The sequence below is a fragment of the Scyliorhinus torazame genome, chromosome 17 (assembly GCF_047496885.1).
Source record: "Scyliorhinus torazame isolate Kashiwa2021f chromosome 17, sScyTor2.1, whole genome shotgun sequence".
Classification (NCBI taxonomy): domain Eukaryota; kingdom Metazoa; phylum Chordata; class Chondrichthyes; order Carcharhiniformes; family Scyliorhinidae; genus Scyliorhinus; species Scyliorhinus torazame.
In genome coordinates this window covers 103,753,955-103,773,777 of record NC_092723.1, presented here as the reverse complement: position 1 = coordinate 103,773,777, position 19,823 = coordinate 103,753,955, and the positions used below count along the sequence as shown (strand labels likewise).

At 48.6% G+C, this 19,823-nt stretch overlaps 1 protein-coding gene across 1 annotated transcript in view; it reads right to left on the bottom strand.

The window, feature by feature from the left end:
• The window catches only part of metrn (meteorin, glial cell differentiation regulator), a 54,503-nt gene that overhangs the window by 9,585 nt on the left and 25,095 nt on the right, over window positions 1–19,823 (bottom strand). Inside the window, exon 3 of the mRNA XM_072480820.1 lies at window positions 6,292–6,351. Within this exon, the coding sequence (XP_072336921.1) occupies window positions 6,292–6,351 (60 nt within the window). The remainder of the gene's footprint in view (window positions 1–6,291; window positions 6,352–19,823) is intronic.

The following is a 19,823-nucleotide window of genomic DNA, read 5'->3' as shown; positions in this document are numbered from 1 at the left end:
AACTACTGCATGCATTGTTACTGTAGAGTGGGGATGGGGGTGTGCAGACAAATACCCTTTAACGTTACATACATCTACGACCTGCAAATCATGGTATTATCCAACCATGCAAGGATAAATTGCTCACTGGCCATTTACTTTCAGTAGACCATGAGCGCTCAAAGCAGAGCAGCAGAAGTTTAAGCTTATTAATTATACTTAGTACTGAATGTTTAGGCCACTAATCTTTACTACAGTGTAGTTCACAGGGCAAGCTATCGTTAACCCATTCACAGCCAGCAGCTGATTTTCACAAATACGCCAACGCTGTGTAAGTTGGTTATTGCCGGTTTTAAGATTTCGTAAATAACACAAGTAATTCTGTTGCATTTAACAACTTTAGATCGCAATGCGAGCTCCCTCTTTCTTAGACAGCCGATGCTGTTAATGGAGGCTGGATGCACCAGGGCCACTGGTATTGGAGTTGGCATGCGATGGGATCCTCTATTCATAGACAGATTACTGAGCATTCCCTCTCCCCTGGAGTCTATCCACTATACTCCTGGGGTTATGGAAGACTTATTCTCTTTGTCAGATGTTCCATGCTTTGCTGGCCCTCTGCTCCAGCCATTTACAGCTCCGCTGAGTTCTGGTTTGTTCCTTTACTTGTCCTAGCGTCACCACCTGCTTGTTCTCAAAATAGTACCATAGGATCTTTCACTTCCACCCAAGGGGGCAGGCGGAGGCCTCGACTTATGCCGGGGGGGGGTGGGGGGAGAAAACGAGCGGCCGGGGGGCGGGGGGGGAGAAAAATAGAGGCTGGGGGGGGGAGTAAAAGGGAGGCCGGGGCGGGGAGAAAAAGAGAGGCCGGGGGTGGGGAAAGAAAAAGAGAGGCCGGGATTGGGGGGGGCGGCGGAAAGAAAAAGAGGGGCCGGGGTTGGGGGGAGAAAGAGAGGCCGGGGGGGGGGGGTAGGTGGGGTGGCGATTAATTTTAACAATTAATTTCACTGTAACGTTAGTTTAGAATTGAACTTCTAAAGATTGTAACAGTAAACAAGATTAGCAACGCGATTATGTAATTGTAACACATGAGCATTTTTACATTCCTGTTTGTAAACCCAGGTGTCAATGCCCCCTTTTAAAGATTGGCATCATACAGCTCCAGTGATTTGCTCATAAAACAATGTACTCTTTATAAAAACTAATCTACCTGAAAGTTAAACTTATGTACAAGAGTCTGACTGTACCTGTTGCAATGTGAACTGGTTGCTCAACTCAACCAAATGATCCATGGCAGTCACACAGTGCAGAATGACATTAGCTGGCTGGCAAATATCCACAAGGTGCTCTTCCTGCCAGCTCTTTCTGGAGGTATATTTCCACTTAAAAGATAAGCGGTGAAGCTGTGCCAAGGAAAACAATGGCCTGCTCAGAGGCAAACATTGTTTCGTTAATAAATTTAGTTGTCAGCACGAGAATGCGGTATGAAAGAGAATCTCAAATGGAAGAGGCACAGGGCGGGATTTTCCGACCCTCCGCCGGGTCGGAAAATCGCCGGGGGGCGGCGTGAATCCCGGCAATGCCTGCTGCCGAATTCTCCGGCGCCGGGGATTTGACGGGGGCGGGAATCGCGCCGCGCCGGTCGGCGGCAGCTGGCAGCGGCCACCCGGCGGTTCTCCGGCCCGCTATGGGCCGAGTGGCCGCCTGTTTCTTTGCAGGTCCCACCAGCATAAATTAGAGTAGGTACTTACCGGCAGCGCAGGCAGCCTCCGGGGTCCTTGGGGGAGCATCTGGCCTGGGAGGTGCCCCCACGGTGGCCTGGCCCAGCGATCGAGGCCCACCGATCCGCGGGCGGGCCTGTGCCGTGGAGGCACTCGATTCCTTCGCGCGGCTGCTGTGGTCCTCCGCCATGGCTGACGTAGAGAAGATCCTCCCCTGTGCATGCGCTGGGATGATGCCAGCACACGCTGGCACTCCCGCGCATGCACCAACTCGCGCCGACCGGCGGAGGCCCTTCCCCGCCGGCCGGGGCGGCTCAAACCACTCCGGCGCCAGCCGAGCCCCTGAAGGTGCGGAGAATTCCGCACCTTTGGGGTGGCCTGACGCAGGAGAGGTTCACGCCACTCCTTCCCGCCGGAGTTGCCCGCCCTGCCGATTCCCGCCCACAGACTCCGAAGTGGCCCAGTGTTGTAAAGGGAATGTACTGTCGTATATTAATTGGCTTTGTTGAGATCCAGCTGGAACAAACTACAACTCTGAAGGTCCTGAAAATATACTGTGGGATAATAGCAGAGGTGTATTGCCTAACGAAAATCCACTCAAATTTACAGGGGGCGCCAACTTATTTATTTCATGGAATAACTTCCAGCCATAGAATTTTTCTTTCAAAATATTAATTATGGGAAATTCATTCAGAGAGCAAATCTGAAGCAATTATTGATACAACGGGCAGGATTCTCCGACCCCCCGCCAGGTCGGAGAATCGCCGGGGGGGCGGCGTGAATCCCGCCCCCGCCGGCTGCCGAATTCTCCGGCGCTGGGGATTTGGCGACGGCGTGAATCGCGCCACGCCCGTCGGCGGCCGTTGGCAGCGGCCCACCTGGCGATTCTCCAGCCCGCGATGGGCCGAGTGGCAGCCCGTTTTCGGCCGGTCCCGCCGGCGTAAATTAGAGTAAGTACTTACCGGCGGGACTGGCGGCGCGGGCGGCCTCCGGGGTCCTCGGGGGATCTGGCCCCAGGCGGTGCCCCCATGGTGGCCTGGCCCACGATCGGAGCCCACCGATCTGCGGGTGGGCCTGTGCCCTGGGGGCACTATTCCTCCGCGTCGGCTGCTGTGGTCCTCCATGATGGCCGATGCGGAGAAGATCCCCCCCTGCGCAAGCGCTGGGATGATGCCTGCACACGCTGGCGCTTCTGCGCATGCGCCAATTCGCGCCGGCCGGCGGAGACCCTTCGGCACTGGTTGGGGTGGTACAAAGCCCCATCCCCGCCGGCCGGCACGCCGCAAACCACTCCGGGGCCGGCCTTGCCCCTGAATGTGCAGAGGATTTCGCACCTTTGGGGCGGCCCGACGCAGGAGTGGTTCACGCCACTCCTCAGCGCCGGGACTCCCCGTCCCGCCGGGTAGGGGAGAATCCAGCCCCTCAGCATTGTAAAATCTTCTGCAAAACCATGTCAAGTTGAAACTTTAGTTCCAAAAAATGTCACCTGGAGAACAATTCGTATTAAAAAATGTCTAACTTTCTTCCCTCTCGGGCATTGATTCCTTGTTGGGAAGGCCTGTGGGCCGCATCCAAACCTTCCTGCATGAGCTATGGCAGGGAGTGCTAACAGTCTATTCCACCAAAGCAGCTTTGCAGCAGAGTCAAGTGCTGGGTCACCTGAGCACAATCAAAATTGGGAAGCTTGGATCGATTTACTCCTCTACATCTTACCACAATCATCTTGTGTGCTTCAAAGGGACTTTATGTGTTAATGTGACTGCTGTAGTTTACAATGTTCTTTGTAATCCGTGTTAACCTTAAAATCTGTGTGTATTTGTTAAACTAAAGGGAAAGTGAAGGAGTATTGGATCATACTCCAATTTCTTTCATGTTTGGTATAAAATAAATTCTTGTTGTTGAAACTAAATAGTGGTCCTGTCACATTGTTCCTCCATGTTTTATTTCTTTTTTATAGTATTTTGAGCCAGGGTCCCTTCTGGTATCTTCCCGTCCAGTAGCAGTAACAGTAATATCAGCCCATCAGAGTTCTCAGCAGCAGAACTCAAGCTTTGACAGTCTCTCACTTGTGCAATCACTGTTCCCTGCCCTGGCTGAAGATCCATCATGCCCTGTGTCTCACCACATGCAAATCCAAAATCTTCTAGGTTTCACACAGCACGGTATTTAATGGAGTCCACAAGGCTCACACCCATCAATTGGAGAGCTGGTTTGGTTAGAACCCCACGCTGCCTTTTTTTGGGATGGCCTGTCTACATTGTGCCAATCAGGCACTTGACAGGCCAGCTGCAGGCTTTCTTCTGCGATCAAGGGCCCCGGGGGCAGACGTCATGCCCACCAAAAGCTGTCGACCAATCAGAAGCCGGAAATTCTATTGAACGGCAGTGTCATCAGGGTGACTGCTGACGGCACAAGACCCACCCAAGGCCTAGAACCCAGGTCACGGTTGAGTGATGGCTGTCAGCAGGGCGCCGCCCTCACCCACCCACCCTATTTCCCAATTGCTGGGATCAAGCATGGAGTGCCTCGGAACTGAGGGAACTCCACCCATCACCCACACCCCGCCCCAACCTCCAGAAACCCCAAGTAACCTCATATTGCTGTCGTCCTTTCTGCATAGTGAACACCGCCCCAGCCACTGGGTTAATACAAATAGTGGTGGGGCGGGAATGAGGCCTGTAAGTGGGCATTAATTGCCCATCCAAGGGCCTCCATTAGCAGCAGGACGTGGAAGAAGTCTGTGTGCCTTCCAGCCACAGACTTACATCGGGCTAAAGGCGGGAAGCTGGTGGAACCCACCACCACCCCTAAAGGGCATTAAATTCTACCCAGAGTATCTGAGCTGCTGGCTTCACGTGTGGAAGCAAGCAACAGTGTTTTTAGTGCCTTTCTGATCTTCTACCTCTTGTCTCTCTACCACTGCCGAGCCAGATGACAGCTCCCGTGCCTCTGAAAGGAGAAAGATGTAGTGCAATGTTGGTATTAGGACAAGCAGGGGTGGAATTAAGTTTACTGCGTCTGCAGCTTTTAAATCAGTCAATGTTATGGGATGGGGGAGGGGGAAGTTGGGTTGAGTAGGAGGATTAAGTTTAATTATATCATCACCAATGTTTCAGGTCCGTTGCTGGTCAGTTTCAGTCATGGCTGCTCCAATGACGGCAAGAACCAGTTAACCCCTGGGGCCTGTGGTTATGTACCAAGTTGTTGGACAAGAGAGAGGGAAGTGTGTCAATGAGTGTGGTACTATATATTTGGGTGAGGAGGCTGCCGTGGTCGAAATAGCTGGCAGCCTGTGCCAGCTGTGAGATGCGACCATGAGGCTGGCTGCAGAATCTGTGTATTTTAGGCAAGGCTCGAGGCGAGTGACCAGTGAAGTGCGAACTGAGGCCATTGGCAGAGTATGGCAATTCAAAATCAATCTACAGACTTTGATCATTAATGGGATCTTTCACATCCATCCAAGAGAGCAGATGGAGTTTAGATTTAAACCACCCGAGTCGGTGGCACGGTGGCACAGTGGTTACCACCGCTGCCTCACAGCTCCAGGGACCCGGGTTCAATTCTGGCCTTGGGTGACTGTCTGTGTGGAGTCTGCACATTCTTTTTTTTTAATTTAAAGTATCCAATTCATTTTTTCCAATTAAGGGGCAATTTAGTGTGGCCAATCCACCTAGTCTGCACATCTTTGGATTGTGGGGGTGAAACCCACGCAAACACGGGGAGAATGTGCAAACTCCACACGGACAGTGACCCAGAGCCAGGATCGAACCTGGGACCTCGGCGCTGTGAGGCAGCAATGCTAACCACTGCGCCACCATGCTGCCCCTAGTCTGCACATTCTTCCCGTGTCAGCGTGGGTTTCCTCCGGGTGCTCCGGTCTCCTCCAACAATCCAAAGATGTGCAGCTTAGGTGGGGTTATGGGGGTAGGGTTGGGGAATGGGCCTAGGTAGGGTCCGCTTTCAGAGGGTCAGTGCAGATTTGATGTGCCGGATGGCCTCTGTCTGCACTGTGAGAATTCTATGGTTCGACGGACTATGCCTCAGGCAGTTCAGCATTCCCTCGGTACTGTACCGAAATGTCAGCCTGGGTAAGTCTCTGCCACTGGGAGTTGAATATTTTAAATATTTAATCGTAACTATCTCTTTCCCTCTGATTGTTAAATACAGAAAGATTTTCAGAAATCAATATATCTTGTTTGTTATAGCAGTCATGGAAAATGTCAAATAAACTATGTTGAAACATTAATAACTAATTCACAACTGTCTTAGGTGTCTTTTAATATACATCAACACTTGCTTTAACAGTAAAACAATATATATATTTAGCATTGTATCAAAACTCAAATTCTTTCCCATTCCCATTCCAAATGGAGCATCAATGATTATTCATGGAAAGTGTACTCAATTCATTTCAGTCCTCCTCACTACATCTATCTGGAACCGCCAACTCCGCATTCAGACACATTCTACCTTTTTAATATGTACCCAATGTATTAAATTGTTATCAGTAACATGAGAAGAAAACTAGAAAGGATTGAAGGGAAAGTGGAACAATGCAGAGCTGTGGTTGAAAATAATTCAAAACACTTACCAAAATCACTTGTGCACACAGCCATAAGGACCTCTGTGTCGTTGCATGGTCTACACGCTCCTACAACCAACACAAACACACATGTTTAGTCTTTCTGTCGGATTTTGGCTACCACACAGACAAACCCACCGAGAAGACAAATTCACATTATGGCCGTGGTTTAACCGCAAAAAATTTAGGCCCGGTTTTGGGTGTGTTTAGCAGGATGGCTCTCGGCGCGACACCCGGCTATTGAAGGGCCTTTTGCCATTTATTTTGCCTCAGGCAGTTTGTTTCCAGAAAGGCCACACTTAGAGTCATTGAGTAATTTCCTGCTGGCGATCCCAGAATGATAGCTCTCGCAGCTCAGGGCGCCATTTTGTCTGGCTGTCCCCTCCCCCGTCCTTTGTCAACCCACCCCTTCCCAGCCTTGCAGTGCTACCCGGGCACCCTGGCAGTGCCAGTGTGTTGCGAGGTCTCCTAGGTGCGGCTGTTAGGTCCCAGGCACCGGGAGAGTCTCGTGAATACACATTTAAATGAGCCTAATGGCTCATTTAAATATGCTGATCTGGATCACGCCCAGTAAGGGCGAGACTTCATTAAATCTGGCGTTGTTTTGAGCGTCGCAAATCTTATGAGAGGCCGCTTGCGAGATTCAATGGCCTCGGCCCGACATGTCGGCCCCAACGACGCCGTCGAATCATGCCCTGTCTTTCTAAACTTAACAGAATTCAATGCCTGCGGTCGAGATTTTTGCTGGGGTATAATTGCATCGGTACCTCGTCTGATTTTGCGTGTCTTCACCTTTAACCCTGGGCAGTACACGTACACACACACACACACACACACATGGGGGGGGGGGCATGCGGCCCAATGAGGCTCGGGTCGAAGCACTTCATTCAGGTGGAGTTGAGAGGGGCAACTGGGGGGGAGGGAGGGGGGGAAGAAGCTATTGTGTGACAGGGGAGGGAGTGAAGCTCAGTGGAAAGGATCTCACAAAGTGGGATGCGCATGGGTGGATGTTCCAGATCCTGAGAGGGTTGAGGGTCAGGCCATTATCAGGAATCCTCATCGCTCACTTGGATGTTCTCCTTTCAGTTTTTGATTCTGGAAAATCGTGGAGCAAATCGAGCTGACAGTTCTCGATTGACCTGCAGCAGCGACATCAACGTGCTTCTGCACGCGGCCAGGAACAGCATCCTGCAGAGGAGGGGGTGTGCGGCAGGGCCTATTGATCATCCAGGAGCAGGACGCCAGATGGCGGACCCTCGGTGGAGACTACCGGCCATGGGTGCTCCGACATAGACCTTCCTAACTCCAGATGTCAGAGGTGTAGTACAGGAGAAGACTTCTTGTGTCTCCAGGAATGATGGACCACCTGTGTCAGGTGATGCAAGAGTTGGCACCTCGTGGACTGGGAGGTTACCATGGATGTTGGGGGTTGGGGGCCTGCACAAGGAGCAGTGCAGCATTACTGTGTCATCAGTGTGGGAGATTGGAGAAACATTTCGCTGCCATTCCCAAACTGCACAGTGAGGAAGTTACGATTTTGCATGGGTGTTTGTGGAGCATGGTGTCATGATATGACAGCGTGGAAGCTCTTTATAGGTGATCAAAGGGATTTTTAATGCGAGTTAATTATTACTACTGTGCCCTTTCTCTAATAGTGCCTAGGTTCACTCGTGCCCACATTTTCTTAGTCTCCCTCATCCTCCCACTATGTATAGACAGGATCCACAGCTGAGGTTGAGGCAGCCTGCTGACTTCCACACTGTGGTGCCCCACGTATGGCTGTTGTACATATTATTGTATTTACTCACTGTTACTGTTGTTGTGTTGATGTTGTTGTTGGCTCCGCCTGTGGCTCCGCCCCTCTGAGAAGGTATATAGCCCATCGATCCGGGACAGCCTCTCAGTGCGGGAGGAGCTACTGGTGGGCACATTCTAGCTGATTAAAACCACAGTTCTTGTTAACTACCATTTCGACTGGATTGATTGGTATCACACACCCTGTGGCCTGAGGTGACCTTGGCCGACGTCCCGAGGGGGGCCTGGACCTCGAGGGTCCCGGCCAGCTTCCAGGCAGCACATGTGCTGCGGTGCTGCCCTCCTTGGTATATGGATAGGCTGAAGGTGTATCACTCAGAGAGGAGGGTGTCAGATGGGCTGGATACCCTGGGGTCCTCTGGGTTGAAGGCCCCAGGCTGCGCTCCTGTCGATCCTCTTTCCTTCGGGTGCCTGGGACCCTGGGCTCCTCCACAGGACAGAGGGACAGGGAGCACGGTGGCGCAGTGGTTAGGACTGCTGCCTCACAGCGCCGAGGTCCCAGGTTCGATCCCGGCCCTGGGTCACTGTCCGTGTGGAGTTTGCACATTCTCCCCGTGTTTGCGTGAGTTTCGCCCCCACAACCCAAAAATGTGCAGGCTAGGTGGATTGGCCGTGCTAAATTGCCCCTTAATTGGAAAAAATTAATTGGATACTCTAAATTCATTTTTAAAAAAGGATAGAGGGACAGTTGGAGTGAGATCCAGAAGCCCTCTGGCACTGACACTTGTGGAATGGCACTAGTGCTTGCACCGTGCAGTTGAAGTCCTGCACCATGGTGTCATGCCCCCAGCCATGGATGTCATAAGCTGAACCTATGGATCATCAAGTGTGCGGTGCTCACTAGTGAGTGACACAGAAGCCTGCCTACTACATAATCCCACCGAAGTGTGAGTGTCTGCGCTGGTGGAGGATGCGGGTGACAGGTGCGACTCCTCTTCAATGTTGATCTCCAAGATGTCTCCCTTGGAGCTGATAAGTGCTGGGACCCTGTGAGGTGGGTGGGAGTGTGGTCACCGTGGAGGTGTGAGGACTGTGTTCAGAGGTGAGAGGGAGATATGGGAAGCCAGACTTACCCCTGCTACATGAAGAAGGTCATTCACCTTCTTACAACACTGCTTTAGGTTGGAAGATTTCAATGTGTGAGCACACAGTGGAAAATGTGAGATACTTAGGAGTGCTGCTATCTGACTTTATGCTCCTGATCACTGTGGGATCTTAAAGCTTTCAAGCCGTGTCAACATTATTCCCTGAGCTAGCAAGTGATGTGATGCAATAATTATGGAACTAATGATATAATTACACACTTGCCTGGTCAATTTAGAAATTTGAAGACATTGAAACAGCTGATAATGCAATTTTCTCCCCAAGGCAACATATGTATTCCACATCTGTCCTGTATCTCTGATCTCGAAAACAAATAATCCTCTGCCTATCAAATTTATCTTTCTTGAAGCTTATAGATGTTATTCTGTAATGAACTTGAATATAATATAAATCTCCATTAATACAGAAGTGACATGTCGCTACAAGTTCCTTGCAACCACAGTTAAAGGAATGAATGATTCCAGTTTCCCCAAATAAATCATTGGTTGCTCAGAAGCAGCATCTCCGGAATGAAGATTTCCAAACATTTAGAGGCATTTTTAACACGCCAGCTGGCAGCTAATTACAATCGTAGCAACAAAAAAAAAAACATTGCTGACTATAAAACAGGAAAGGTTAGACCATTAATCACTTTTGTACCAACGTTTACTTGACGATAGAGAAAAAAGATCAGGCGCCAATTCCACATCACCTACTTTCCATCCAACCACAAAGTTAGAATTATCTGCAAAGACTTCCATTCAGTTTTTGCGAAGCTGAAGTAAGCAAAGCTTTAATTTGTCACGTTTTTGGTTTCGGGCAAATGTTTCACTGAAAACGTGTAATCTACTTGTCAACTGGTGGGTTTTATTTAATCATCTTTTGGGAACAAAACATCAGGGTCCACAAAGGCCGATTCACAGCCACCGTAATTTCAACATTCATGCTCGGCCTAAATGGTATTTCTGTTCAATAAAGCCTCTCTTATTCTCAAATCAGTAAACCACAGTCAGAAGCTGTTCAGTAGCAGGAGTTTTTGTATGATGCTCGATGCGAAAACATAGTCCAAATCCTCTTCGATTACACTGAGCTACATTGTTTTATATCTGCCGGTGGAGGAAACCCCATTGGCACAATTGCAATTGCCTAACTAAGGAATACTTGCTGTGTGAACCCAGACTGTTGGAGTGCACTATAACGAGCAAACCACAATAGCCCTTGAGTAATGTCAAATCTAGGTCATACTGGAATACTTTTTACAAGCACGCTGCATGTATTCTCTGTCGATAGTATTACATCCCTGAGAAACCGGAAACACATTCAGCCCTTTTTAAAACAATGGTACACGTTTCCATCAAGGTGGAACACAGCTCAAAAACACTGGGTGGGAGGGTTACACATGTCTCAATTGTTATGGGGCAATATTTAGTCCTCAAGTAAGCTCGCCCAACATATCAATACATTTAGGTGATAAAGTTATCCTTTTTAACACAAGCACAAGTGAAAAGATATTCCCCATTTGCAATGGCAAAATTACTCCTAGTATGTTGTTGTCTACCAAATGTAGAACGCCCAAATCCCCCTGAAAACCAACATTTAGAATCCATAGAAAGATGTCATTCAGCCCATCGAGTCTGCACCTGCCCTTCAAAAGAGCACCCTACCTATGCCCACTCACCCGCCCTAATCCCGTAACGCTGCCCATAGATTATGGTCAATCTACCTAACCTGCACATCTTTGGACTGTGGGAGGAAACCGGAGCACCCGGAGGAAACCCACGCAGACGTGGGGAGAACTTGCAAATTCCACACAGTCACCCAATGCCGGAATTCTGGAGCTGTGAGGCAGCAGTGCTAACCCTGCTGCCCCAAGTTCTGGCCCTATTAATCAACCTGTTCATATCCCTTTCCAGTCTCTTTCTATTCTCCTCGCAGCTCATTTCCCCAATAAATTTTGGATATGTTGCACTCTAATCCTTCGACTAAGTCATGAATGTAGATTGTAAGTGGCTGAGGCCCAAGCACGATCTCTATGTTGCCCCACCATTTACGCCTTGCCACCTCGTTCCCACTCCATTTTCTCACGGTTAACAGATCCTCAATCCTTTACATTAATTCATAACTGCCCGTCCCACGGACTATATCTCGTGTAACAACATCTGGGGCGACATTCTCCCCAACGGCGCGATGTCCGCCGACTGGCGCCAAAAACGGCGCCAATCAGACGGGCATCACGCCGGTCCAAAGGTGCGGAATGCTCCGCATCTTTGGGGGCCGAGCCCCAACATTGAGGGGCTAGGCCGATGCCGGAGTGATTTCCGCCCCGCCATCTGGCGAAAATGGCATTTGTTGCCCCGCCAGCTGGCGCGGAAATGCGGCGCATGCGCGGGAGCGTCAGCGGCCGCTGACCGTTTCCCGGCGCATGCGCGGGAGCGTCAGCGGCCGCTGACAGTTTCCCGCGCATGCGCAGTGGGGAGAGTCACTTCCGCATCCGCCATGGTGGAGGCCGTGGCGGAGGCGGAAGGGAAAGAATGCCCCCACGGCACAGGCACGCCCGCGGATCGGTGGGCCCCGATCGCGGGCCAGGCCACCGTGGGGGCACCCCCCGGGGTCAGATCGCCCCGCGCCCCCCCCAGGACCCCCGGAGCCCGCCCACGCCGCCTGGTCCCACCGGTAAATATCAGCTTTGATTTACGCCGGCGGGGCAGGCAATTTCTGGGCGGGACTTCGGCCCATCCGGGCCGGAGAATTGAGCGGGGGGTCCCGCCAACCGGCACGGCCCAATTCCCACCCCCGCCCAATCTCCGGTACCGGAGACTTCGGCGGGGGCGGGATTCACGGCGGCCAACGGCCATTCTCCGACCCGGCGGGGGGTCGGAGAATGACGCCCCTTGTGTGGCAGCATCACCGATGTCCTCTGAAAGTCCAAATATGCTGTATCCACTGGGTTCTCTCTTGTCCACCCGGCTGATCACAACAGAAGAAAACTCTTGTCCTTAATGTTTCCATTCTTTGGCATCTAATGCCACAAAGAGTCTTCGAGCTTGCAAGTGACCTTTGACTGAGAGCAATAATCATTGTAGAGCGATGTTCTTCTCCACTGTCACCCGACAGAACGGAGTGATAGTTTTTAGTTGTTTTACTGAAATTTCCTCATGTGCTCTTAAATAATTACAACACAGGCCCAGTCACACTGAACACAGGCCCAGTCACACTGAACACAGGCCCAGTCACACTGAACACAGGCCCAGTCACACTGAACACAGGCCCAGTCACACTGAACACAGGCCCAGTCACACTGAACACAGGCCCAGTCACACTGAACACAGGCCCAGTCACACTGAACACAGGTCCAGTCACACTGAACACAGGCCCAGTCACACTGAACACAGGCCCAGTCACACTGAACAACACTTTAAGTTACTGTCAGTTTAAACAGACATATATGTATTGTCATTTTGGTTAAGATGGAAATCTTATAATGTATGAAATTCTAGTTTGCCCCCGTTTGGTGCACTCACCTTTCGAGGAAGTGCCCTGAATTTATGGGGTGAGGAGGGTGGTTATGGAATGGGGATGGGTGTATCATCCCCAGAAGCAGATCGGAGGCAGCCACAGGGACTGTTGGGCGCTAAGGCAGATAGTATAAAGGTTGTGTCTCAGTAGTCTGGAATGTTATCCCAGTTCTTTGCTAAATATTAGGCACTCGAGCCCTCCCTTTCACACTCCATCACTCTCACCCACTCTCCAAGTTCCACCCATGTCACCCCTGCGGCCCGTTTTAGCCTCCATGCCAACTAAATGCCAACTCATACTGACCCACACCCCACATCAACCATCCTTTGCCCTTACACCCTCCATGCCAATGCACCCAGCACTCATCGTGGGCAGATCTCAGAAGCCATGCTCAGATTAAATAGAACAAAGATTTCAATATCTATTACAGCTTTCAATATAAATATTTTTAAAAAACACTCGTATTCAAAGTGTTAAAAGCCTCTTAAGTAATTAGTAACTTATCAAAATTTGTATTAATAACTTCACAACTAATCCTTTGTTAACCTCTTGAGCTGTCAATCAGACTGTAAACTCGCATTCCCCCTGCTGGGATCATTGTAGCTTGTGGAAAGCAACCAAACATTAACGGAGTCATGTGAACAAACAGCTATTATAACAGATTGTTTTCAACTCTGTCACAGACAGGCTGGTTTTATTTAATTTTATTTTAAAGGGCTGGGAATTTAAGCTCGACAATTCTGGAGGAAAATGTAACTGGTCTGATTAGTAAGTTTGCGGACGACACAAAGGTTGGTAGAATTACGGATAGCGATGAGGACTGTCAGAGGTTACAGCAGGATTTAGATTGTTTGGAGACTGCCGGAGGAGATGGTGGAAGCAGGGACAATAGTGACGTTTAAGGGGCATCTTGACAAATACATGAATAGGATGGGAATAGAGGGATATGGTCCCCAGAAGTGTAGAAGATTTTAGGTTAGACGGGCAACACGGTCGGCGCAGGCTTGGAGGGCCGAAGGGCCTGATCCTGTGCTGTACTTTTCTTTGTTCTTTGCATAACATGCCCACCCTTCATTAGCAGATCTCCTCCAAAACCTTGGACTGCCACACTGTTGATTCAGGTCCTTGCTACAGTGAAAATGAGGTCTGTAATGTTACAGAGGTATGTTGACTAAATCTCAATTTCATCTGTTGGCCTCACGTATAGAACTTAAAAGAAAAGGCAATTTCTACTGTTAAAAAAATGGCACTGTTGTAAGATGGCTGTCACAAATCACCTGGTGTTTGAAACTGCAAATTGGCCAAACCTCTCGAAGCTTCTGGAAATGGATTACAATGAACATGCTAGACCATATCCTTGTCAGGACTTACCCCAAAACAGCAAGGACAATAAGACCTCAGGTTCTCTGCCTCCAGGCCCAATAGGTAACATGAAAATGATTATGCACAAAGGAAATGCTTAGTGGGGCCAAGGAGGGTTGCTTTCACCCTTCCTCACCAGGTTGTAAGTGCAGTACGAAATGCAAATTATCCCATTATGCTCTGGTTCCCTGTCTGCAGATTTATGCGTCCATTGGTCACTGTCAGTGCCAAATACAATCAAGCCCCGGAAAGAACTTGCTGCACTCCATTGTAAGGTGCTAGGCTAACTGTGCAATTGTCACATATTGTACCTCACCTCCATGTACTGAATATATCTACATGCACTGACGTGAAACAGATGGGCCCACATTTAGGGGGCAATTCTCCAAAATGGAGACCAAGTGTTTGCGCCGTCGTGAACGCCGCTCCAGCCTCCCTTCCCGGCGCCAAATGGGCGCTGCGCCAACCTGCGCTTGCGCGGGGGACTTCTTCAGCGCGCCGGCCCCGACTCAACATGGCGTCGGTGTTTCAGGGGCTGGCTGCGCAACCCGGGGGTGAGAGGGGGGGGGGGGGAAGAGGCCAGCCCGCCAATCGGTGGGCCTCGATCGCAGGCCAAACCCCATCGGAGGCTACCCCCGATGAAGGATTGCTTTTCCCCGCCCCACAGGCCGCCCTCCGACCCTTCACGCAGAGTTCCTGCCGGCAGCGACCAGGGGTGAACGGCGCCGGCGGGACTCGGTCGTATCTGCGCGGCCGCTCGGCCCATTTGGGCCGGATAATCGGCGGTCCCGCCAATTCCAGCGGCCCTTGGCAAGCGGCGTGTCAAACGCGCAGGCGCAAATGGCGCCGATTCTCTGCACCTTGGAGAATCACGTGCCGCCGTCGGGGCGTCGTGGCCCAGAGCCGATTATCCGGCCAGGCGCGGGGCTCGGAGAATCGCCCCCAGTATCTCTAATGCACCAGTCCTACCCTGGCAGCCTGATTTTGGTGACATTGCTATAAGTAAAATCAAAGCGCAGTTATTGTTTCTGTGGACAGCAGGACTTGCCTTTTCATTTAAAAATATCTCCAGAGGGCACAGCACCCCTTCAGACTTTTAGACTCAGAACTCATCCATGCCCGACGATGACCGGAATTCTCCAGCCATTGAGATTCTATGTTCCCGCTCGCAGTGCACCCCACCCATGGGTTTCCTGATGGTGTGGGGTGGCTTCAACGGGAAATCCCATTGACAAGCGGGGGAGTAGAGAATCCCGCCATCAAAGGACAGCGCGCCATCGAGAAACAAGCAGCTGGAGGACCGTCACGCCCAATTTTCTTTTTCCCCACATCATGACCACAGCAGCCTTTTACAGCCAGGGAGAATATTTTTAATTAACAATACTGACCTGAAATGGCGCACAGATTAGATAAAGGTAAAATTGGGTATGGTGCCTCAACCTTCTGACTCAAAGGCCAAACTGGTAGCACAAAACGATACTAATGCTTCAATGCAGTGGTGCGGGAGTACTGCACAGTCGGAGGCGCTAGGTGAACAAACAGACATGGACAGGGGTCGAATTTACTTCACTCCTGATGAAAATGTATAGAAAGGTCTAATGATGTTAATACCTTGACTGGAATTCTCTGGCCGTTGGGGTTCTTTTTCCCACTGGCAGTGCACCGCTGTTTCCCGGCGGCCTAGGGAGGCTTCAACGGGAAATCCCATTGACAAGCGGAGGGAGTAGAGAATTCCGTTGCCAGCGAACGGTGTGCTACCGAGAAACACGCGGCTTGGGAAATCGGAGAATCCAGCCCCCTCAGTTTCAGGAGATGCAGAGGAAAATTTGGGGTCTGTGAAGAGGAAAATAAAACAAGTCTTTGGACCTGGATTCAATCTCGGCCCCGGGTCACTGTCCGCGTGGAGTTTGCACATTCTCCCCCGTCTGCGTGGGTCTCACCCCCACAACCCAAAGATGTGCAGGGTAGGTGGGTTGGTAAAGCTAAATTGCCCCTTAATTAGAAAAAAAAATGAATTGGGTAATCTAAATTTATATTTAAAAAATCTGAGGCAATGATTCTGCTGCCGAGAAATGGATAGTTGTTGTAAGAGTATAAAAGCAGAGGACATTGTTCTGCCTAAACTCTACTAAACATAAAATGTGACTTCAGATGCTTATTAAATGAGTGCAAGTAGTTCAAGGGCCTTCTTCAAACAAACAAACAAATAAACACACTTTGATGTTGTTAATGTTTAGAAATTGTGACATTGGGGCAGGAGTTGAAATCCCAGCTGCAAAATAATTTGCTGTTTTAATGGCTAAAGGCTTTTGGAATTAAACAAAGACTTTGGCCCTCGCAATTTAATAGCCTCAAACAGTTTGGTGGGGTGAGTGAAGTGTAAACAATTTCAGACTATTGCCCATCAGACACCTCCAGCTGTATTTTATGACCCCACCTTAACTCCTTCAGGCTTGCTGTTTGATGGATGGTTTAAGTCAGGTTGCGTCAAGCCTATTGAATTCGACTGAACTCTTCAGGGGTCACTTGATCTTCAGTTTGGGTGTGTTTTCACTATTGTTCCTTCAGAAATTCCATCACATGAACATATTCACCTTACAAAAACTGTTGTATGGCATCAGGTAAACTTTCAACAACAAGAAAAATAGACACCTCGTCAGACTGGGACTCCTCATCCAGCAGATTGAAACTGCTCCGATAAGTCCAACCACAAAATTAAAGTGAGCAAAGTTAAATTAAATTTCAAGCCTTTAAATGCAGCAGTCAAGAAGACAACTTAATTGGCAGGAACGTCCATTAAAATAATTCTAAATGCTATCATTTGCTGAATGGGTTCAAATTTTAAATTAAAATTGAATGTAATAAAGGTTTCAATGTCTGTGTTTTCAGAATGTTTTCGTCTTGATTTAATTTGGCTAAAATTCTTACTTAGCTTTTTAATGGTCCCATCAAAAGTTAGCTTGAGCATTTTACTTTCAACAAGTTATTGTTGTGGGTGTGTCAAAATGTATATTATGCACATTTAAAGAAATATCAACCGGATGTGTTTTTAACATAAAAATATAGTCTGATATCATTACACTGAGGTGTAATGAATAGTGCCACAGAACAGTGCCTTCAATTCCCCGCACAGCTGAATTTCCAATTTTGGTCATGTCACCAGGGGAAACGTCAAGCAAAGTGAGGGGTGGGCATTTTACAAGTCCCCCATGTCTCTTCCATTATTCCAATTACACCAGAAACACTTATTACCTATGCAATATCTGGCCACAGTTTATAAGCTGGTGCCTCGAGAGAATGAGGGTGTCAGGCGGGCAGGGAGAAGCAAGAGGGGAATGTACTTGGTCAATTTTCAAAATTAAAAATTAAAAATCTAAATGTACAACTATGGCATTCTGAAACTATGTGCTTAAGTAAGAACCCACAGTTGGAGCTACTTCTGAGCTTTGCGTGTAGGATCAGAGCTATTTGCCATCTTAACAATTGCCAATCACTTTGTAACAAATTGTAAGCCCTCACACTTATAGGAAAGTATGTGTCATGCGGGCGGCTCGGTAACACAGTGGTTAGCACTGTAGCTTCACAGCACCAGGGACCCGGGCTCAATTCCCTGTGTCTGCGTGGGTTTCCTCCGGATGCTCCGGTTTCCTCCCACAAATCCTGAAAGACATGCTTGTTAGGTGAATTGGACATTCTGAATTCTCCCTTAGTGTACCCGAACAGGCTCTGGAGTGTGGCGACCAGGGGATTTTCACAGTAATTTCATTGCAGTGTTAATATAAGCCTACTTGTGACACTAATAAAGATTATTATTATGTCCCAATTGTAAAAGCTATCCAATTAAATATTGTGATAAATAGGTTTCATCTGATTACTGTATAGTTTATTAAATACCTGACTATCCAGCGAGGTCCATATTAGTCAATATCGGATAATTGTGTAAGTGAATTGGTTTAGAGAGAGTGAAAATCTCACCTGCACTGTTTGGATTAAAAACATTGCTGCCGCCTGCAAGGCATTTACCTGAGGCTAGATTTAGGCTGCTTAAATTGGGTTGAGTAGAACACCTGCATTGGCAAAAGCAGCAGGTTAGTGAGCAATTAACAGATTAGTCTATTGGGGAAAATTGGGAGCTGGCCAATCCGGGGGGGGGGGGGGGGGGGGTAAATTGCCCCTTAAGTGGAAAAATAATAATTGGATATTCTAAATTTTAAAAAAAAATAAGTGCTTATTCGTTTAACAGAAGGGGAGCAGTATTAGCAAGAGGAGAACACACAAGAGTCCAAAGCAGTTTCTGTAATGTGGAATAATTTATTGAAGGAAACTTTACAATCCTCAGTTAGAGAAGGGTTTCAACAAACCAAAGCATTAATTCAGCGCTTTGGTGAAGTTTGCTTAATGTTCCAGTAATATTTTGGCCTGGAATGACCCTAATCCCATTTGCACCGATATTTGTACTGGTTTCTATGCCAACTATGCAGATGGGAAATCAAATGCAAGCTCATTTTCCCACACCAGAATATAAAAACCAGTATAAAACAAATGCAAAAAAAGCTGCACTCCCAAGTGTTAAAAGGTGTCCTTGGCAGGTGCTTCAGAGATCTTTGCCTCTGCTACTCCTCCAGTATTACTATACATAACAGGGGTATGCCCATGAGAGCCCGGATAACACAGTCAGTAGAGGATCTGACTTTTAATCTGAGGGTCCAGGGTTCAAGTCCATGTTCGGGCGATGATTTTAAGGGGCTGGTTTAGCACATTGGGCTAAACAGCTGTCTTGTAATACAGAACAAGGCCAGCAGCACGGGTTCAATTCCCATACCGGCCTCCCCAAACAGGCGCCGGATGTGTTTTTCACAGTAACTTAATTGAAGCCTACTTGTGACAATAAGTGATTATTATTATGGGGAAGGCCTCTCCTGTAATGTAAAAAGCGGCGGCGGGCTGAAAACTTTTAGGTGCACTGAGATGGACAGCACTTTGATAGAGTATAGTGCAGGTCTGCATCACAAGATATATTTAAAAGTCAGTGAAGATTTCTATCCAACCCCGAAAGTCTCAGTTCTGCAAATTTGGACTGTGCTGTGGTTAAATCTGGAGGCGTACATTTACATAAAGAAATTGTACAGGAGAGCAGTGCCCACGTGTAAAATCAGCATTTGACACTTATGTGCAAGTCTTTTTGGTTTTGGGGAGAGGGAAACGTGCACCAAACATAACAAAGAAGTTTCACGCATTCATATTTTGCGCTGGTGATTTTTGCATTACACCAAAGCCAACTATTGCACTTTTTAATCTGTTAATTTTTCAGCAGAGCTAGTCTCACTCCACTAGTTGGCTACAGTTTCAATTGTTATTTATTTGCAGCCAACTTTATCGTTCCTAGTATATTGCCTTTTCCCTAAAATTGTAAATATTGGCCGGAATTCTCGTCATCGGGATTCTCTTTTTCCGCTGGCAGCGCATCACCCGCTGTGGGTTTCCCACAACGTGGGGTGGCTTCAATTGGAAATCCCATTGACAAGCGGCGGGATGAATTGCGCCAGCAGCGAATGACGAGGAATGATGGCTCATGGACCGTAAAGTCCTACTCATTTTACTGATCATTGCAAAACTCTTGCTACATTTAAACACAATTGCTATAATTCAAGAATGATAGACATCGACTGCTCTCTGAAAAGATTCCAATATTTAGGCCAGTATTTCTGGTGAATTCAAATTGGTGAAAAATGTGACATGGACAAAGAAGTCAATGTTTAAATGTT